Raw genomic sequence first — 21444 nt, forward strand, 5'->3', positions numbered from 1 at the left:
CACAATATATAGAAAACCAAGTGACAGTCATTGATATTGCAAGTGGTGGGGTGTTCACCACTGATGATGGGCCAAATAGCCTGAAACCATCCAGTCTGGTGATCCTGTCATCTGGGTGCAGATTGCTGAGATAATCAGCTGGAGGAGGCTCTTTCCGATGTTAAAAATGGTAGTAATGTCAAACAGCCATATTGATATGGCGATAAACATTACTTCTTAGTATAGTTCCTATTTCATCCCTTATAGAGATTTTCTCACTAACTTCTTTGCTTTATCTATTTGATTATTTATATATCTAACGAAATCAAAATCGAATTGAACCAGCCAGGACCCCTGGTCTGGTGGTACGTAAAAAGCACTATCCGACTCGTGGCCGATGCCAGCGCCGCCTCGACTGGCTTCCGTGCCGGTGGCACGTAAAATACACCAATCCGACCGTGGCCGTTGCCAGCCTCGCCTGGCATCTGTGCAGGTGGCACGTAAAAAGCACCCACTACACTCACGGAGTGGTTGGCGTTAGGAAGGGCATCCAGCTGTAGAAACATTGCCAGATAAGACTGGAGCCTGGTGCAGCCTTCTGGCTTCCCAGATCCCCGGTCGAACTGTCCAACCCATGCTAGCATGGAGAACCGACGTTAAACGATGATGATGATGATGATGAAGCCTTAATCTGTCTGCTAATCTATATATCTGCTTCTTTATCCATATGTTTATAGCTTTATCTGTCAGCTCACCTACATATCTGCAACTTTATCCATCTTCCTACCTTTATATATCTATCTGTTTCTCTATATGTCTCTAACTTTAAGTCTCTACTTATCTATATATCTCCCACTTTACCTGTCTGCTTATATCTCTATCTATTACATTATTTATCTTCCAGTCTATATATCTATCGCTTAAACTAACTATACATCTCTCATTTTATCTACATGTCTGTCAGTCTGTTGGCTGTTTGTCTGCCTGTCTGTCCGTTTGCCTCTCACTTTCTCTCTAGCTATCTCTGTCTGTTTATCTGTATACCTGCTTTCTTTCTTTGTTTCTTTCTTTCTTTCTTCCTTCCTTCCTTTCTTTCTTTGTTTCTTCCTTTCTTTGTTTCTTTCTTTCTTCCTTCCTTCCTTCCTTCCTTCCTTTCTTTCTTTCTTTCTTTCTTTCTTTCTTCCTTTCTTCTTCCTTCCTTCCTTCCTTTCTTTCTTTCTTTCTTTCTTTCTTTCTTTCTTTCTTTCTTTCTTTTCTTTCTTTCTTTCTTTCTTTCTTTCTTTCTTTCTTTCACTCACTCACTCACATGTCATTTCTATTGCAGGCACGTGCATCAGCTCACCGTTCAATGATTCTACGGAACAAGTTGCGCCAGTACTACGATCCAAACAACTTTGATAAGAAGCTTCTGGAAGCAGAACTCTACATCAAAATGGGATCTGGGATACAAACAGCTGCAAAAAATCTCTCCTCCTTCAGTATAAGCTAAAAGGTATTTTGAAGAAAAGGAGGAGGGAAAGAAAGAGGAAAGTGTTTGTCACCGACTAAGAATTGGCTCTACCCCAACCCACCATCATCCTATCTCTCTTATTCCAATATATGTATGTGTATGTGCCTGTGTATACACACACACACACACACACACACACATATATATATATATATATATATATATATATATATATATATATATACATATATTATATTAAATTAGAGACAAAACCACTATTAGGCAAATCAAAATATATGTGTTGTTATCATCATCACTAGTAACTACCACTTTTCTGTGTTTGTATGGGTCAGATGGAGTTTGTTAAGATGGATTTTCTACAGTCGCATGTCCTTCTTGTTGTCAACTGTCATCTGTTTAAAGTAAGGCAATATATATCCCCATGACTTGACAGATTTCCATGGAAGACTGGAAATGAAGAAAGCTTGCTTGACGACGACAGTGGTTTACACCTATCACAAAATGTCAAGACAAGGAGACAGTAGTGCACGCATGTGCGCATGTGTGCACACACACAAACACACACACATATATGACAAGCTAATTTCAGTTTGTGTCTATCAAATCCACTGTCAAGATTTTGGTTGGTCTAGGGCTATAGTAGAAGACACTTGCCCAAGGTACCATGCTGTGGAGTTTAACCTGAAACTTATGGTCAGGAAGCTAACTTCTTTACCATACATCTGTGCCTGTGCTTATATATATATATATATATATATATATATATATACTTGTGTATGTATGTATGTGTGTGTTTGTGTGTTTGATTATTTCGATCAAATGCTCATGATGGTTTCAGTTCAAAGAAAATGCAACACACACACACACACACACACACACACACACACACATATTGATAGGTCATATATTGTTAAGTAATCTTAAGGATAGGTAATCTTAAGGGCGCAATGGCCCAGTGGTTAGGGCAACGGACTTGCAGTCAGAGGATCGCGGTTTCGATTCCCAGACCAGGCGTTGTGTGTGTTTATTGAGCGAAAACACCTAAAGCTCCATGAGGCTCCGGCAGGGGGTGGTGGCGACCCCTGTTTTACTCTTTCACCCCAACTTTTTCTCAACCTCTCTTCCTGTTTCTTGAGTAACACTGCGATGGACTGGTGTCCCATCCAGCTGAGGGGAACACATACACCACAGAAACTGAGAAACCAGGCCCATGAGCCTGGCTAGGCTTGAAAAGGGCACATAAATAAATAGATAATCTTAAGGAAACCTGAGGGTTTTTCTTTTTGGTGGAAGCATAGCTGGTAAATATAGTAATTTATCAACTTTTATTGTCCAAATGCTCTGGTCAATGTGTGCCATTTGTAAACATAAAACGTATAATTAACTGGTAATTTAATATTGATTTCAAATTTTGGTTCAAGGCCAGCAATTTCAGGGCTGTGGGCAAGTTGATTATATTGATCCTGGTACTCAAATAGTACTTATTTTATTGACCCTGAAAGGATAGAAGGCAAAGTACACCCTGGCAGAATTTGAAGTCAGAATGTAAGGATGAGCGAAATGCCTCTAAGCATTTTGCCTAGCATGTTAATAATTCTGCTAGGTGGTTGCCTTAACTGTTCATTGAATATTGATAATAATGTCACCTAGACGTTTCCCATTGTTTCACACATATTGTAGCTTGTACTGGAAGTTCTGCATTATACATCACATATTGTCATGGGGTACTGCTCTACTTCCCTAACAAATATGTGCATTCAGGTAATCTGATATGCATGAGTTATTTGTTGATGAACACTTTCCCTTTGATGTAACCCCACCAAGGAAACAGCCACACACTGTAATGTCAAGCAATCATGCAGTTGATGGAGCATCACCATGATGGGAGATGATGTGGCCAGTAAACATTTCATCATTGCTGATTTAATGTCTACTTTTCCATGCTTGCATGGGTTGGATGGAATTTATTGAGGCAGATTTTCTACAGCCAGATGCCTTTCCTGTTGCCATCCCTCATCTGTTTGCAAGCAAGGTAAACATCTCCCCATGGCCAGACATGTTTACACAGAATAGTGGAAATGACTGACACTGCTTGTGTAACAGCACCACTCAGCTACAACATTCATGCGATGTCAAGAGAGGGTAAAACAAATGTACGTATACTTATAAACTTATATACACACATACTTACATACACACATACACACAGATGTGCACACACATTCACACACACATGCAATCGCGTGCACACACACACACACATGCAATCGCGTGCACACACACACACACACACACACAAAACCAAAATGGAGATGGGTACTAACATTTCCATGTGGTACACCTGAACAATTGTGAAGATCTCTTCATATGAAACCATTGGTTAGCTTATTAACCCACAAATAAAGAACATCTATCCACCAATGCAGTGTTGAGCACCCATTCTCACTGTTTGATATTAGCATAACAACACTTCCCTCATTTTTAAATACTGGCTGAGTACTAAACATAAACATGGAATCAAATCAAACCATGGAAAAACACAAAGTATATGTGTGTATATATATATATATATATACATACAGAAATATATATGATGAGTTTCTTTCAGTTTCCAGCTACCAAATCATTTCACAAGGCTTTGGATGGCCTGAAGATATGGTAGAGGATACTTACCCAGAGTGCCATACAGTAGGACAGAACCTGAAAACGTGGTTGGGAAGCAAGCTTCTTCACCACATAGCTACTCCAGTGGCTTTAGTAATATTTGTGAAAGCTCATGTGTGGGCATTTGCTCCATCTTAGTTGAAACCGTATAAGTGAAGTGTTAATGCCACAGCTGTTCCGTTCTAGGAAACAGAAGTTGTGCAGAACAAATATGCAGTCATTATAATTTGCTGATATTTTATTTACACCCTTTTCAAAGAGATAAGGAGTTATTGCACTGAGGTTTGCCACACAGTACTGCACTGTTTCATGTTCGCAGCAAAGGAGGCACTTAAGTACTCATCAGGGATTGCTGCCGTACCAGTAGCAGAAGTTATGCTTATTTATGCAACCAGACAAATAGATATGTGCTTCATCAACTTGTGGGAAGAATCACGTCATCTGTGTACATTGCAAGCATGTTTTCTGCAAATGTTTTCTGGCTTTTCCAAATGCTTTGATAGATTTCTTGCACAATTATAATCTTATAAAAAATTTAAATCAAGGTGCAATTTCTTTTGCAAACTTATGATCTGAAATGCTAATGCAGCGCAATGCATGCATGTAGAACACCAAAATATTCTATTCTAAATATTCTATTTAAAATTCCTGAATATTCTTTGGTGTTTGGACAATTTGCACATCTCTTGATGGCTTTTGTTTTCCCGACGTTGAAATTTTCTGCCCCTAACAATATTGTATTTTGTCTAGTTATTTTCTCCATGATGGTCCACATTAAAATGCAAGCAAAAATTTCCCTCATCATCACTGTTTAACATTTGTTTTCCTTGATGGCATGGTTGGATGGTTTGACAAGAGCTGATGAGCCAGAGGACTGCATCAAGCTCCAAAGTCTGCTTTGCCAGGGTTTCTATGGCTGGATGTCCTTCCTAATACCAACCACTTCACAGAATGTACTGGGTGCTTTTTATGTGTCACTGGCACCAATGAGGTTACCAAATAACTTGCAAAACAAGACCTCTTACTTGAGGTGGTGGAGTGTAGTTTTGAGGAAGGTGGCTTTATACCAGGTAATGAAAGGTTGAAATATGAGAGAGAGAGAGAGAGAGAGAGACAGAAAGAGGTATTTTGCTGTAAGTGAGATAAATAGCTACTCCAGTTTGTAAATGAGAAAAGATGGTGGTGAAGAAGTGTCAATGCATACTCTCAAGTTACAGAAAGGGGAATATAAGAGAAGTAGTCCAGATAAATGAATAGAATGAATGAATGGGTAGGTAAATTTTCGAGAGTGTGAAAGGAGAGTGGTGGATGACTAAAGACAGAGAATGAGGTGAATGCAGTGAAGCAGTGAACGGTGAACTAGGTTGGAGGCATGGTCAGTGTTGAATATCAATTTTGTGAGGTGCAGAAGGTGAAAGTGATAGGAGACAACACTGGTGATATGAAGGTGAAGTGTGGGTGATGTGCAAGAGATGCATTGTGCCAGGGATGAGGTCAGAGGTACATAGGGGTGGAAATGGTGGGAAGTGAAGGTAGGTAGTGGGGCTTCCATAGGCAAAGTGAGAGAGTGTACAGGGGAGAAGTGGAGGTGAAAGAGGATTTCAGAAGAAAATAAGGTTGTAAGGGATGATATTGAGAATGCAAATGACAATGGAAGTGGTTTCAGGAAGGGTGAGTGAGGACACAGAAAATTGGAAAATTCAATATTTGCAATTCTGCTCTTGTATAATTACAGCAGCTGTGTGAGCATTGTCATGGTCAGAAGAATGATGGAAAGGAAGGTGTTTGATGAGTTGTGGGTAAAAGACATATGAGGGATAGATTAGGTGCGGGGGCATAGACATAAATAATATGCTTTTAGGGCCTCATTTTTGCTGAAATGGACAGGTCTTCTTGAATACAGAAAGTCACCAATCATCTTGGTCCTTTTGACCTCTTCCGGGGTTCAACATCTGAAGATCATTCTTCACTACTTTGTCTCACATCTTCCTGAATTACTGTCTTCCGCAGGTTCCATCCACACTTAGCAATCAACACATCTTTATACAGCTGTCCACGTCCATATGATTACATGACTATACCAGATCAGTCTTCGGTCTTGCACACTTCATCTGATGTCACTTGTGCCAAATTTTTCTCTCATCACATTTGCATTTTGTTGTACATGCACACTGATGTTGCACATCCAACAGAGAATGCTAGCTCATTTTTTTCTAGCCTTTGCATGTCCTCTGCATTTATGGTGCATGTTTCACTACTATGTGGCATTACTGTTCATACACAAGCATCATACAATGTGCCTTTCATGCTGAGAGAGAGAGACCTTTTGTTACCAATGAAGGTAACAGCTCTCTGAACTTTCTCCCACTGATTCTTATTTTAATGATTATGCATTCAGAGCATCCTCCTCCACTGCTAATTAGGTCACCTAGGTAACTGAAATTATCTACTATCTCTAAGGACCCTCCTGGGCATTCAAGACAGTTTATTTCTTGTAAATTCTTATTATATATTGCTCCTGCTCATCTGCTGCATACAAAACCTACTTTCTCTGTTAACCTTCCTGTTGGTCTACTACACCTCTTAAATGTCTACAGTTTGCACTGGGTGTACTGTATGGAATTTCTACCAAAACCTTTTCTACATATTGAACAGGGCCATTTATTTGAAGGAATTAGAAATTTGTCTGTTTTCCTGCTTACTAGAACTTTGGTCTTTGCTGAGTTAACTTTAACCCTTTAGCATTTAAACTGGCCATATCCGACCAAAAGTATTCTGCCTGTTTTATGTTCAAACTGGCCAAATCTGGTCTCTCACACCAACCCTACATTATCGTTTTAAAAATTAGCATCCACTTCATCAAAATCTCATAGCTACAAGATAATGCATGATTAGTTCAAAACAATGTGGATAAAAAAGTATTAATTTTGGCAGAATAATGCGAACACTAAAGGGTTAAGGCTATTTGATTTCAGATTTTATTTCCAAACCTGGAATTTAATTTCTAATTCTACAACAGATTCAGCTATTAGAATGTGGTCATCAGCATAGATGAGCTTTCATGAACAACGAGTCTTAAACCCCTCTGTTATGGTCTGGAAGACTATGTTAAAGAGGAGGGAGTTACTACTTTTAAAAGCATCTCAGTTATGATAGTATGATGTTGCATGCTTCACTGATTCATAGTGACTGAAATGTCATCAGTGGCCTTCACAGTGACCACATTTAAGCAAAAACGGTGATGTTGCTTACATGTCTCCTGTAAATGATACATCTTATAGTGTGTGGGGGTTTCATCAGTTTCGACATGTGAAGATAGTGGAGAAAGTAATAGGGAAACAAATAAGGGTTGTCAACAAAAGGGCATCCACTGCAAGAAGTTCCATCTAACCCATGCCAGCATGGAGGGAATAAAATGGACATAAGACTGATGATGATGATGATGATGATATAGAGGACAATGAGGATGATGATGATGATTGCGGTGATAATGGTTATGGTGGTGGTGATGTTTGTGGTAGTGATATTGGTCATGGTGGTGGTAGCGATGATGATGGTGATGATGATCATTGTTATGATGATGGGGATGGCAATGATGCTGGTTTGATGGTGGTGGTAGTGATGATAATGGTGGTGGTGATGATAATGGTCGTTATAGTGGTGATGGTTATGACAATGGGGACTATAATGTTAATGATGATGATGATGATGGTGATAGTGGTGATGATGACAATGATGTATGTATGTATGTATGTATGTATGTATGTATGTATGCATGTATTCATGCAAGCATGCACTCATGTCTGTCCATGCAATTCCATAAGATATTCTGGATATGATTCACAGCAATTTTGGAGAGAGACATGGGTTACGTTGGATCTTTCCCAAATATGATTTTGTTTTCCTTTATATATCTATTATTTTGTATATATATTTATATATATATTTGTATTTATATTTATTTTGTCACTGAGAAACCAGAAATACCTTTATGTTAATGTTGTTGTTATTGTTTGTCCTTGTTACCATTTCTTTTTGCCTTAATTCTTACAGTTCTATATTTAAGAGATGAGGAATTATGTACATTGTTTACATTTGATGGATATTTGTCCTCATCTTGTTTGTTGTTAACACAACGTTCATGGCTTATATACCCTCCAGCCTTCATCAGGTGTCTTGGGGAAATTTCGAACCTTGGTTCTCATTCCTAAGGTATTTTTCCCAAGACACCTGATGAAGGCTGGAGGGTCTATCAGTCGAAACATTGTATTAACAACAAACAAGATGAGGACAAATATCCATCAAATGTAAACAATGTAAATAATGCCTTAATTCTTGTTTTTATTTCTCGTGCCATGTTTTCCTATTTGCATGTTGGTGTGTTTGTGAACATATAGCTGCATGTGTGTACTGTGTTTGTTTGAGTTTGTATATAATGTATGTGTGTGTGTGTATTTGGATGCAGTTGTGTGTATATGCATATATAAGTGGTGTGTGTGTATTTGTATGCATTTGTGTGTGTGTGTGTGTTTTTCTTTATGTCTGTTTTGTGTGCATGTATTTTTGCATGTGTGTGTATGTTTGTGCATGTGTGTGTTTAATATGTATCTGAGTTTTTGTGTGTGAATGCATGTATGTATGTATATGAGTGTATGTGTACATGTATGTATGTATGTATGTATGTATGTATGTATGAATGTATGTATGTCTGTGTCTGCACGTTTATTCAAATTCCAATCAATGACCCTAACCCTAAAACCCTAACCCTAACACCTTAAAACCAGTGCAAATGCACTAATGATGTCATAAATAACAGTGACAAAACGGAAAATACACCACCGATAGTTTTTGTTGACAAACAACAGCAGTAATTTTATTCAGCTGAATACATGTTATTGATTGGTTGAAATTACTGAAATACGAGAACTTTAAGGTGAAATATCTTCATAAATATAAGTTTTTCTCAAAAATGCTAAGAGTAAAACATGTTTATATGACACATTCTACCAGTGTCCGAAGTTTGAAAGTGTTTAGTTACAAAAAATTATTTTTTAAATCTGTAGGTCAAAAGGTAAAAGATCCAACATCTTATAAGATTTTTGATAAACTATTATAAACGCCAATAAAACAATAGAATAAGGATGCATATAAATGATAATAATCTTTTCCTTGAGAGAATAAAGAATTAGAATTTTGATGCCAAAGGACAAGAATTATCTGAAGAATGTTAAGTTTTGCTATTGTTTCTGAAAGCTCCCATTTTTTTTCTAGTGAGTAGCAAAATAACCATATAGTGTCCATTTGGAAAACGGGGAAATAAGATAGTCTGACTCAGTTTTAAGCTAAATGTGTATCATAGAGTAATGAATCATTTTATTCTAAAACTTTGTATTAATCTGTGTTGCAGAGCAGTGATACACTTGGAACTATTTTGTTCTATGATGAGTCCTAGTACATATTATGAGTGATAGAGGTCACCATTTTAAATTGTTATGTATATTTAGAGCAGTGGTACATATGGAACAATTTTGTACAAATGTGAGTCCTATTGTGTTATGTGGTAACCACTAGAAGCTTCATATTGATGTATATTATACAGCACTGATATAGATGGGACTATTTTATACCTAGGTGAGTCCAGTTGTGTGATGCAATCACTACTAAAGCCTGTGAATTAATGCGTACTTGAGAGCAATGATATACATGGGACTATTTTGCATGAAAGTGAGTCCTATTGTGTGATGTAGACACTACTAAAGCCTTTGAATTAATGTTTATTATAGAGCAATTTTACACAAGGTGTAGGAGTGGCTGTGTGGTAAGTAGCTTGCTTACCAACCACATGGTTCCGAGTTCAGTCCCAATGCATAGCACCTTGGGCAAGTGTCTTCTACTATAGCCTCGGGCCGACCAAAGCCTTGTGAGTGGATTTGGTAAACGGAAACTGAAAGAAGCCCGTTGTATATATATGTATATATGTATAATGTAGGATAATGTAGACCTGAATACACAGTTTGAAAATGAGATGGTATCATCATGGCTGAAAAGCCTTTGATCATAGGTTTCCTTGATCAGACATTATCAAACAAGGGATTAAACAACAAGAACAACTACAATAGTACTACAATTGTTTATAGTACAGTGGGTTGTTCTCGTTTGCTTTTTAGCTAATTTATTGTTATTTGGAATGTATCATTTGTCAGCTTATCACTTTAATCTCAGACTCAAAGTAGTGGTCAGTGACATGACATGAAGCTTTAACATATTAACTAGTTTCACCATTGCTCTATCAGTTTATCTATCCATACTCTGTGTATTAAAATAGACAGAAATATGTTGTGCTTGAGAAGACCCAGCAAGCCAAGTGAGACCATAACCTCATGGCCTATGCCAGGGGTGTAACCAGCCCACTTATGCATCCCTTTCCTTCATTGGACACTAAACTCTGCTTGTGAAGACCTGTTGAGGCAAGTGAAATCAAAATCAAATTTGATGACTGGCATCTGTGCTAGTGGAGCGCTAAGAGCACCATTCAAGTGTGATCATTGCCAGAGCAGCTGACTGGCTTCTGTGCCAGTGGCACGTAAAAAGCACCATTTGAGCGTGATCGTTACCAGCGTTGCCTTACTGGCACTTGTGCTGGTAGCACGTAAAAACACATCCGAGCGAGGTCGTTGCCAGTGCTGCTGGACAGGCTCCTGTGCAGGTGGCACATAAAAAACAACATTTAAGCATGGCCATTGCCAGTACTGCCTGACAGTCCCCCGTGCCGGTGGCACGTGAAAGCACCCACTACACTCTCGGAGTGGTTGGCATTAGGAAGGGCATCCAGCTGTAGAAACTCTGCCAGATCAGATTGGAGCCTGGTGCAGCCATTTGGTTCGCCAGTCCTCCGTCAAATCGTCCAACCCATGCTAGCATGGAAAGCAGACGTTAAACGATGATGAATGATGATGATTTAGTAAATTATCATTCTTCTTCATTGTGACTACTCATTGATTAATAAACCTATAACTGACAATTGGTGAATTGATCAGCACAAATGATCAGTGAAACCACTGTTGATCAATAAATTCATAGTTGATCTATGATCCCATGAATTTTTTATATCTTTGTAGTCAGGAGGGATAGTATGCCTGTGACCTGTTACAGGGCTTCTGATACTGATGGGAAGGAAGGAGTAATGTATCCTCAAACTGGGAGCCTGGGCCAAATACTTGCAATGAGTAGACTCTGCTAAAAGCATCATAGGTGCAGGAGTGGCTGTGTGGTAAGTAGCTTGTTTACCAACCACATGGAGTGGATTTGGTAGATAGAAACTGAAAGAAGCCTGTCACACACACACATGCATGTGTGTGTATTTGTGTGTTCCCTTGTCTTGACATCATGTAGTGAATGTGAACAAACATCACCATTATAAAAGTGATGTTATCCATTTCTGGTCTTTCATGGAAAACATGTCTGGCTATGGGGAAATATTACCTTACTTGGAAATAGGTGAAGATTGACAACAGGAAGGGCAACCAAACATTGAAAATATGCTTCCAGAGATAGCGTTCTGCCCTGAGCAAGCATAGAAAAGTAGATGTTAAAATGATGATGATGATTCCCATTCTTCTTCATTGTTAACCTTCAAATTAATCATATCTGTAAAGCCATGGCTGATGAACTAAAATATCAGCAAATAAGTACCAAATGATGTTAAGGAGGAAACTGAGAAGTGTTTTGGATGGATTGTACCTGCTCTTGGCTGGTAGTCTTACTTTGTCACTCACTTTAAAATCCCTATCTGGACCTTGGACATCTTTAGCGGAATACGCTCTGTTGCAAATATTCTGGTCAAAACATTGAATTCTTTCTCCATTTCTGCCATCAGTCTCAGAGGTCTTGCATGAAAATCTTTAGGCGTAGGATTGGCTGTGTGGTAAGTAGCTTGCTTACCAACCACATGGTTCTGGGTTCAGTCTCACTGCATGGCACCTTGGGCAAGTGTCTTCTGCTATAGCCTCGGGCCAACCAAAGCCTTATGAGTGGATTTGGTAGATGGAAACTGAAAGAAGCCCATCGTATATATGTATATATATATATATATATGTGTGTGTGTGTGTGTGTGTATATATATATATATATATATATATGTATGTGTGTGTGTTTGTGTGTCTGTGTTTGTCCCCCCAACATTGCTTGACAACCAATGCTGGTGTGTTCATGTTCCCATAACTTAGCGGTTCAGCAAAAGGGACCGATAGAATAAGTACTAGGCTTACAAAGAATAAGTCCTGGGGTCGATTTGCTCGACTAAATGTGGTGCTCTAGCATGGCCACAGTCAAATGACTGAAACAAGTAAAAGAGTAAAGAGTTGTGTCAGGAAAAAAAAATCAGTCTTGAAGTGGCTGTAATGACCATTAATGCTACTCAGTCCTCTTTAGTAAGCAATAAAAAAAATATAGTTTAGGCCAATAATGCACAATAGTGGAGGTGTGTGGCTTAGTGATTAGGGTGTTGGATTCATGATCATAAGATTGTGGTTTCAATTCCTGGACCGGGTAATGCATTGTGTTCTTGAGCAAAACACTTCATTTCACACTGCTCCAGTCCACTCAGCTGGAAAAAATGAATATTCCTGTGACAGACCAGGGTTCCATCCAGGCGGGGAATTTATTTGCCATGAAACTGGGAAACCAGCCCTTATGAGTTGGCATAACTCAAGAAGGTAATTTTACTAGTAATTCACAATGTTTTCTAAGTGGGCCACTTATAGTTCTTGGTGGTTCACTGTGAGTTTTATGTTCAACTGTGTTGTATTATGCAACTAAAATTCATATTTGGTGATCCATGAAATTTACTTCTTGAATTTTATGGATTGCCTTCTAATAAAATTTAGACAAGTGTTTCTGAAACAAAAGTTTTGGAAAGGCTTGTATAAAATCAGTACACTAGGTGTATTTTATCTTGGCTCCAATACTAGAGAATTTGTCATGTCCTCAACAAGACAAAACTAAATGATCCTCTTGGCTCTATATTGTCTCTACATATTCCTCGGTCTCTTTAGGGAATGTTACTTACTTAAGCCGTTCACTCCCTATAGAATATATATAGTATATATATATATATATATATATATATATATAATTTATAATTTATAACTTTGTATCTCCATATGTGTGTTCTATATTGATTATATATATATATATATATGCATTAAGTAGGGCATCAAGCTGTATAAACCATATCAAAGCAGACAGAAAGGCTTGGTGCAGTTCTCTGGTTTGTCAGCTCCTGTCAAACTGTCCAACCCATGCCAGCATGATGATATATATAACTGTGTGTGTGTGTGTGTGTGTGTGCGCGCATGTATCTGAGAGTGTGTATTTGTGTGTGTGTGTATGTGTGTGTGTGTGTGTGCGTGTGTGCATGTGTGTTGTGTGTATGTTGTGAGTGAGTGTGCATATGTTTGTATATTCCTCTTGTCCTAATATATGTGTGTTAACTGGAAACAAGGTCACCATCATACAAATATCATAATTTATTTACAATCCTCTGTGAAAGCTTGTTGACCATTGAGCTGTTTGTTTTCAAAGGACTAGGGAAAATATTACCTTACATGGACACAATTGAGGTTGGTAACAAGAAGAGTATCTTCATATAAAAATATTTGCCTCAACAAACCCCATCTGCTGTTTGCAAGTCTAAAAATGTGGATGTTGAAATACAAATGTTGATGATGATGATGATGATATATATATATACATACATACATACACACACATATGTGTCTTAAAAGGCAATGAGCACAAAAGAAGACAGCATGAGAGAGAGACAAGTTATAGGAAATGTTATGTTAGTTTAATGCTTAAAGAGAAGTAGAAAGGTCTTGATGTTTCAGATGCCAGTCGTGCATTGGAAGAAAGAAAAGAAAAAAATGAAATAAAATAGAATGAACGAGAAATGGTGGTTGGGAAAGAAAATGTGATACGTATATATATCGACTGAATGATTGATCTAACTCCATAATTTAATTTACCGAGTGGTTTTTGAATGAATGTTAAGAATCAGATAATCATTTTACACATATGCATGCTTATACACGCACATGTACATAAATGTATGTATGTGTGTGTATGTATATATATATATATAAAGACATATACACACACATATGTACATTTATGAATTTTTTGGAGAAAGAGGATAGCATCATTGAGATGATGGGATATTTGTCTGCTTCAGTTGCACATAGGATCTATTATCACCATCATGAATCCATTGAACCAATCAGCTGTCTCCATTGGAAATCAGTAACCCATGAGGCTAATGTAAACAAAATGTGATACAAAATTAAATAAAGAAGTAGATATCTTTTAGTGATCCAGTTTATTCTAATGCAACCTTTATGAGGTTATATTTTTTACAGGTTATATTTTTAAAAATAGGACTTTACACTACATTCACAAGGAAGATCCTTGGCAGTTTTATTTCTTTTTTGTGTACTGGCTCATAAGAGCTTAATTATATGATAATGAATAAATAATTAATACACAATCTGCTGGATTCTTTGTATGTTTTTGTGATCAGAATGCAACAGAATGCAACAGCAACTGCAGAGCGAGTTTGTTATCTTTTCCCATGCATGTTAGTCTTTTAGTCTAATCAGCTGGGCTGCACAGAATGGAGAAACATTAACATAGCTGGTGGAAGGTAAGTGACAAAACTACTAGGACTGTATTACTTTACATATCTGCATGTATAGGTGTGGGAGTGGCTGTGTGGTAAGTAGCTTGCTTACCAACCACATGGTTCTGAGTTCAGTCTCACTGTGCGGCACCTTGGGCAAGTGTCTTCTACTATAGCCTCAGGCCGACCAAAGCCTTGTGAGTGGATTTGGTAGACGGAAACTGAAAGAAGCCCATCGTATATATGTATATATATATATGTATGTGTGTGTTTGTGTATGTCCCCACAACATCGCTTGACAACCGATGATGGTGTGTTTACGTCCCCATAACTTAGCGGTTTGGCAAAAGAGACCTATAGAATAAGTACTAGGCTTCCAAAGAATAAGTCCTAGAGTCGATTTGCTTGACTAAAGGCAGTGCTCCAGCATGGCCACAGTCACATGACTGAAACAAGTAAAAGAGTAAAAGACTATATGGTCATGCGATGTGTATGCATGAGAACAGCTGTGTAAAGAAGTGCTGATTACTAAATGTAGATAAAACCTGTGGAAGAAGGAGACCCAGGAGGACATTGGACAAAGTAGTGAAGGTTGATCTCAAGATAGTGAGCTTAATGTAAAAAATGACAAAAGACTAAGATGATTGGCAATTCACTGTGCTCAAGAACTGTCCCTGTGGATGAAAGTAAAATTCGAAAGGTATTACATTTATGTCTATTCAATCACAGAGTTCTGCCCCTGCACCTAATCCCCTGCTGAGCCTTCCTCACTTCTCACTTTCCTGACACCCAACCTCTTACTCTTCTAACTACGGCATGGTTCAGCTGCTATAATCATCCTCTTTTGTGCTGCTAGTCACCTTCTCATCCTGGAACCACTTCCTTTTATTATCTATTCTTCATCTTCAACACCATTTTGTTCTTTGCTCTCATTTTCATCACCACTCATATCTGCTGTCAATGGCTTCCCCTGCCTTTGTTCTCCACTTACCATAGCCGCCATTGCACACCTGTGCCATCCCTCTCTATCACTGTACATCTCTCTGTTGCTCCCTTCACTCTCCCACCCTGCATATCATCTCACTGTTTTCCTGCTGTTCTTTCTGTTACTGCTGTTCTTTTTGTTGCTAATGCTTTTGTAGTCACTGTTGCTTTCATTGCTTGTGTTGTTAAATATTGGGTTGTCCAGAAAGTTCATGCCGATTTATAGTAGCTTACCTTTCGACTTATTTTAGAACATGGCTGAGTCCATAAAATAGGATTTGACTACACCTCCATTTAGAGCACAGTTTAAGCTATCTTTTCATCGAAAAAAGTTTATGTTCCTATAACCTGTGTTAATTCTGTAACCCATTAAAATGGAAGATAAGAAAGTTCATTTTCAGCACTTAATGCTTTGGGAACCAGACAAAAATTGCTGCAGCTCGGCTGGGATGTTTTACCCCACCCTCCATATTCACCTGATATTGCTCCTTCGGATTTCCACTTATTCAGGTCTCTGCAGAATAGTCTTAATGGTAAAAATTTCAATTCCTTGTATGACGTAAAAAGATACCTTGATGAATTCTTTGCCATGAAACCACCTCAATTCTGGGAAGAGGGTATTTTCAAGTCAAATGAAAGATGGAGACGCATTGTGCAACAAAATGTTTCATATGTGGTTGATTAAAAATGTAATGGCAAGTATTTATTGACCTTTTTCTTTCCTTTAAAAATTGGCACAAACTTTCCGGACAACCCAATACAGTATGATAACCATAGCTGTTGTTGCTGTAACCATTGTGGTCATCAGTTTTGTACTTATGCTCTCTTGGGAAACTGGTAGCAGTATGACATTTTTTCACTACCTCCTCATTGAATCTGTTTGTGAGTATCAACAACACCACATTTTGCAATGAGAAAAAAAGAATGGACAAAAGCAAATAAATATCACAATAATTGTACTACTGTTCAGGGCACTATTTGGCACCCCTCCACTTCACCATGTGAAATAGAGGTCCTTATTTAAGCTTTTACAAAATTTAGAACAATAAAATTATTTCCAACAGAATCAAGCAAACCTTCAGTAACTGATGTGACTTTTGTGACTTAAGAATAATAATTCTTTCTAATTTTTGTACAAAGCTAGCAGTTTTGATGGGAAGGGCAAGTTGATTACATCAATTGCAGTACTCGAATAGCACTTATTCTATCAACTCCAAAAGGCAAAGCTGACCTTGGCAGAATTTGAACTCAGAATATAAAGAGCTTGAAGAAATGCCACTAAGCATTATATCTGATGTGCTAATGTTTTGCCAACTCACTGCCTTGCAACTACTGCTGCTGCTACTACTACTACTACTACTACTACTACTGCTACTACTACTACAACTGCTACTACTGCTGTTGCTGCTGCTGCTGCAAAATCCTTTGGTTTGCCTCACATTTCTTACTCAAAGTGAAAACTTGCATGGGAAGATCCTTCCTTAGATTAGTGGAGAAGCATTTTACACTGGATCACAGTTATAGGAAATTACTCAACAGGTGTGACTCAAAGGTCTTGTTCAGCTGTGTGCCTAGTATTAAAATAGTATTAGTGAACACCCCAACGCTCTGTGTAAAGGTAGTGTACCCATGTAGGGTTAACAGTGAGTGTCTAGTGAATGGTTAATGTAATATAGAGGCCATAGTCAGTGAAACAGAGGTGGTGCTGTACAACAATAACATTAGAAGGATATATACACAGAAATGTGTCAGGGCAACAAAGGGTTCCTTTCAGGCCAAGTTAAATAATCACACATCCGCTTTTAGAATCCAAGAGAGGTGCAACAAGATTAATTGGAAATTGCTGGAAGTGCTTGGGCCATATCTGAATGGAAGTGGATGTAGCAAGCTTTGCTTGAATGAGAGGAGACTCATTCTAAAATATTCATACTATCCAGGTACCTTCCTGAACTCAAAGATTGAGATATTTCATTGTTACCCTCATGAAAGGAAATTCACCTTTGGCAACCTGGTTATCTCCTTTTATGAACTAGAGGATGAAGAATATACATACACAGCTGGCACTCTTTGGTCACAACTGACATTGTCCTATGAAAGACAACTCTTCTTTCCTTCCTGGAAAGCGCTATAACTTTTCATCAATTTTTGTTCTGCTCTTTATCATCACTGAGCAAACCAGGCCTGTATATTTACCTCCAGCATAAAAGCTGTTTCTGGGAGCTTGGAGATCCATCATAATGTTGGTAGATATACTTCATCTGTGTAAGTTGGATCTATTAATATAAATATTTATATATTTATACTTAGATATTCATCATCTAATAGTCTCCACTTTTTGCTTTCTCTTGTTTTCCATGTATACATATATACGTATTTTGTATTTCATATCCAAACTGTTATATTTAATATATCTAATTTGTTTATCTGCATAATTGGCTGTCTCTCTTACTCTCTCTCTCTCTCTTTATATATATATATATATTTATATGTGTGTGTGTGGAGGCGCAATGGCCCAGTGGTTAGGGCAGCGGACTCGCGGTTGTAGGATCGCGGTTTCAAGTGTTTATTGAGCGAAAACACCTAAAGCTCCACGATGCTCTGGCAGGGGGTGGTGGTGATCCCTGCTGTACTCTTTCGTCACAACTTTCTCTCACTCTTTCTTCTGTTGGCCTGCTCACTTAGCCAGTGGGGTGGCGTCATTTGAAGGCTAAAACAATGCGAAGCGCATTGTGACCAGCAATGTGTAGCAACATCTGATAGCCTGGTCGGTCACAGTGATCACGGTGATATATATATATGTATATGCAGGGCCAGATCAACCTAGAAGCAAAAGTATAAAAGTAGTATATGCAACAGGTTCCATATTTTTAAGGATCTCCTTTGCTAAATGCTTTATTCCTATAAAACTCTAAAGCATTCAACTTCTATGAATGATTGTGTTTTTAAGGTGAATTGAAATGTTTTGGATCTTGGTATATTTCAATATAGGGTCAGTGGGGGAGGGAGATGTAGAGGCACATAAAAGTGGGTGTGGTGGTAAATATGATAGGGTAATGACAGCAGATATGAGAGATGTTAAGATGAAATATGGCCAAGAAGGGTGGGGAGATAACTGGAGGCACATAAGTAGATATGATAATGAGAATGAGGGATGGAACTTGGGGGAAAGTAGTAATTGGTATTGCAAAGAGTTATTCTTTTACTTGTTCCAGTCAGATGACTGAGGCCATGCTGGAGCACTGCCTTGAAGGGTTTTAGTCAAACAAATCAACACTAGGACTTATTTTTGTTTTAAGACTGATACTTATTCTATCGGTCTCTTTTGTCAAACTGCTACATTACAGAGATATAAACACACCAACACTGGTTGTCAAGCTGTATGGGGGTACAAACAGATTCTTTCAGTTTCCGTCTACCAAATCCACTCACAAGGTTTTGGTTGGCCCGTGGCAATAGTAGAAGACACTTGTTCAAGGTGCTACAGAGTGAGACTGAACCTGGAACCAGGTGATTGGGAAGCAAGCTTCTTACCACACAGCTATGCCTAAGAATGTAATATATACAATATGTGCCAAGGAGAGATGGATATTGGGGGAAGGGTGGTAGGGAAATGAGATCTGGAGACTCTTTGATGGTGCAGGATGGGTGCACTGGATTTTTGTGTACCTCTGAGATCCAATTTACTTCAAATTAAACAAATTACAAGAATAAAATTGAACAGCAACAGTAAATGAATAAATTTACCCCCTTTTTGTTGAATACAAATTAATAAACTTGCCATTCTGTATTTCTTTTACAATGTATTAAACTCATCATGGAATAATTGAGCTTAATTTCACAGTGTTCCTATGTTTATCTAGGAGCAATAGGAGCACTCTGTCGGTTGCGACAGTGAGGGTCTCAGCTGATATGATCAACAGAACAGCTTGCTCATGAAATTAATGTGCAAGTGGCTGAGCACTCCACAAACATGTGTACCCTTAATGTAGTTCTCGGGGAAATTTAGCATGACACAGTGTGACAAGGCTGGCCCTTTGAAAAACAGATACTACTCATTTTTGCCAGCTGAGTGGACTGGAGCAACATGAAATAAAGTGTTTGCTCAAGGACACAACGTGCTGCCAGGAATTGAACTCATGACCTTACGATCATGAGCCGAATGCCCTAACCACTAAGCCATGCACCTTCCCATGTTCATCTACCTCCCACTAGCTATTTGGGCTTCTTGTGTACTTTAGAGTTACACTATATACAGTGTAACTATTGATTCAACTTGAAAGTTACCTGAAGTGTTTAGGTATCTGTAGGATTCTTAGTCATTTATATATTAGTTTTAAATTATATATATACAGATTGCCATGGATAGGACAGCCTGGACGACTGCCATCCACAATGGAGCCAGCTCCTTTGAGCAGAACAGACAACAGAATGAGGAGGTAAAATGCAGGAGAAGAAAGGAGCATCTTCAACATCCTCAATCCACACCGACCATCCTGTACAAATTCTGCCCACGACTCTTTCACCACCGACCTGGACTTCAAAGTCAAATTCGACACAAACATCTGCTGAGGAGACTGAACAGAAACTGATGAACCCAATGCTCGGATATGAGCTGGAGCCAACGATATATATGTGAGGGTGGGGCTGAACAGTTCCTGGCTTTAAGAGTATTGTGAAAAGCCTGGTTGGAGGCCTAATCTTCTGAGTTCTTTTACAAGGCTTAGAAAAACTGAAGGACCACTGCAATGAATCTGACAGGGGTATGTTGGATAAAATCATACTAACTGATTCTCCTATATTTTATTTTACCTAAATCTAGGAACTTTACAACACCCCCTCATATATGTACATACATATAGGCACAGGCATGTGGTAAGAAGCTTGCTTCCAAACCATATGGTTTCAGGTTCAGTCTCATTGTATGGCATCTTGGACAAGCGTCTTCTACTGTAGCCTTGGGTCGACCAAATCCTTGTGAGAGGATATGGTAGATGGAAACTGAAAAAAGCCTGTATATATCTAGTTTTGTGAGTGATGCATGACAAGATATGTAGAAGATAGATGCTTTCCAGCAAAGGCACACACACACACACACACACACACACACACACACACACACACACACACACACATATATATAAATAGGTTGAGTCAAAAGTTTTTGGATTTTCACTGATGTTACTTGGCAACTTTTATCTCCATGTTATATCATTGATTTGATACAACTTATTGTCCAATCTTTGTTGAATTGCTTATTCTTAATTTTTATATATAACATATAAAATATAAATGTCAATTGTTTATTCCTTGATAATGAATGGTCAAAAAATTGCAATTAGAGGCTTTTTATGCTACCTTTGGAAAAAAAAAAAGACTGAGTGAAAAGTTAGTAGTAAAAGAAACCAGCAATATGGAAGGCCCAGGAATTGTCAACAAACATGTGGCACAAAACTTGTTCAAACATTTCAAGGAAGGCAAGATGTTCTTTTGTAGAAAATGCTCAAAATGGTTGAATAACAGTCAAGCACAAACATTTGTATATTGTCAGCAGAACTTGGTCCTTCACAAAGTACCATTAATTGATACATCAATAAGCTTAGTATTATTGAGCAGATCTATTTCATTATCCTAATAAGAAAAATCAGTGGCTTTTTTTTCTGGCCAGGCTTCA

General features: G+C 38.2%; 1 protein-coding gene across 4 annotated transcripts in view; it reads left to right on the plus strand.

The window, feature by feature from the left end:
• Nucleotides 1–1583, plus strand: part of LOC115219654 (trichohyalin-like) — a 259067-nt gene extending 257484 nt beyond the window's left edge. For all 4 annotated transcript variants that reach the window (XM_036509563.1, XM_036509564.1, XM_036509565.1 and 1 more), the window contains one exon: nucleotides 1304–1583. In XM_036509563.1, the coding sequence (XP_036365456.1) occupies nucleotides 1304–1468 (165 nt within the window). In that variant the 3' untranslated portion in view covers nucleotides 1469–1583. The remainder of the gene's footprint in view (nucleotides 1–1303) is intronic.
• Nucleotides 1584–21444: the final 19861 nt, after the last annotated feature.

The sequence above is a fragment of the Octopus sinensis genome, linkage group LG15 (assembly GCF_006345805.1).
Source record: "Octopus sinensis linkage group LG15, ASM634580v1, whole genome shotgun sequence".
In the NCBI taxonomy this organism is placed as follows: Eukaryota; Metazoa; Mollusca; class Cephalopoda; order Octopoda; family Octopodidae; genus Octopus; species Octopus sinensis.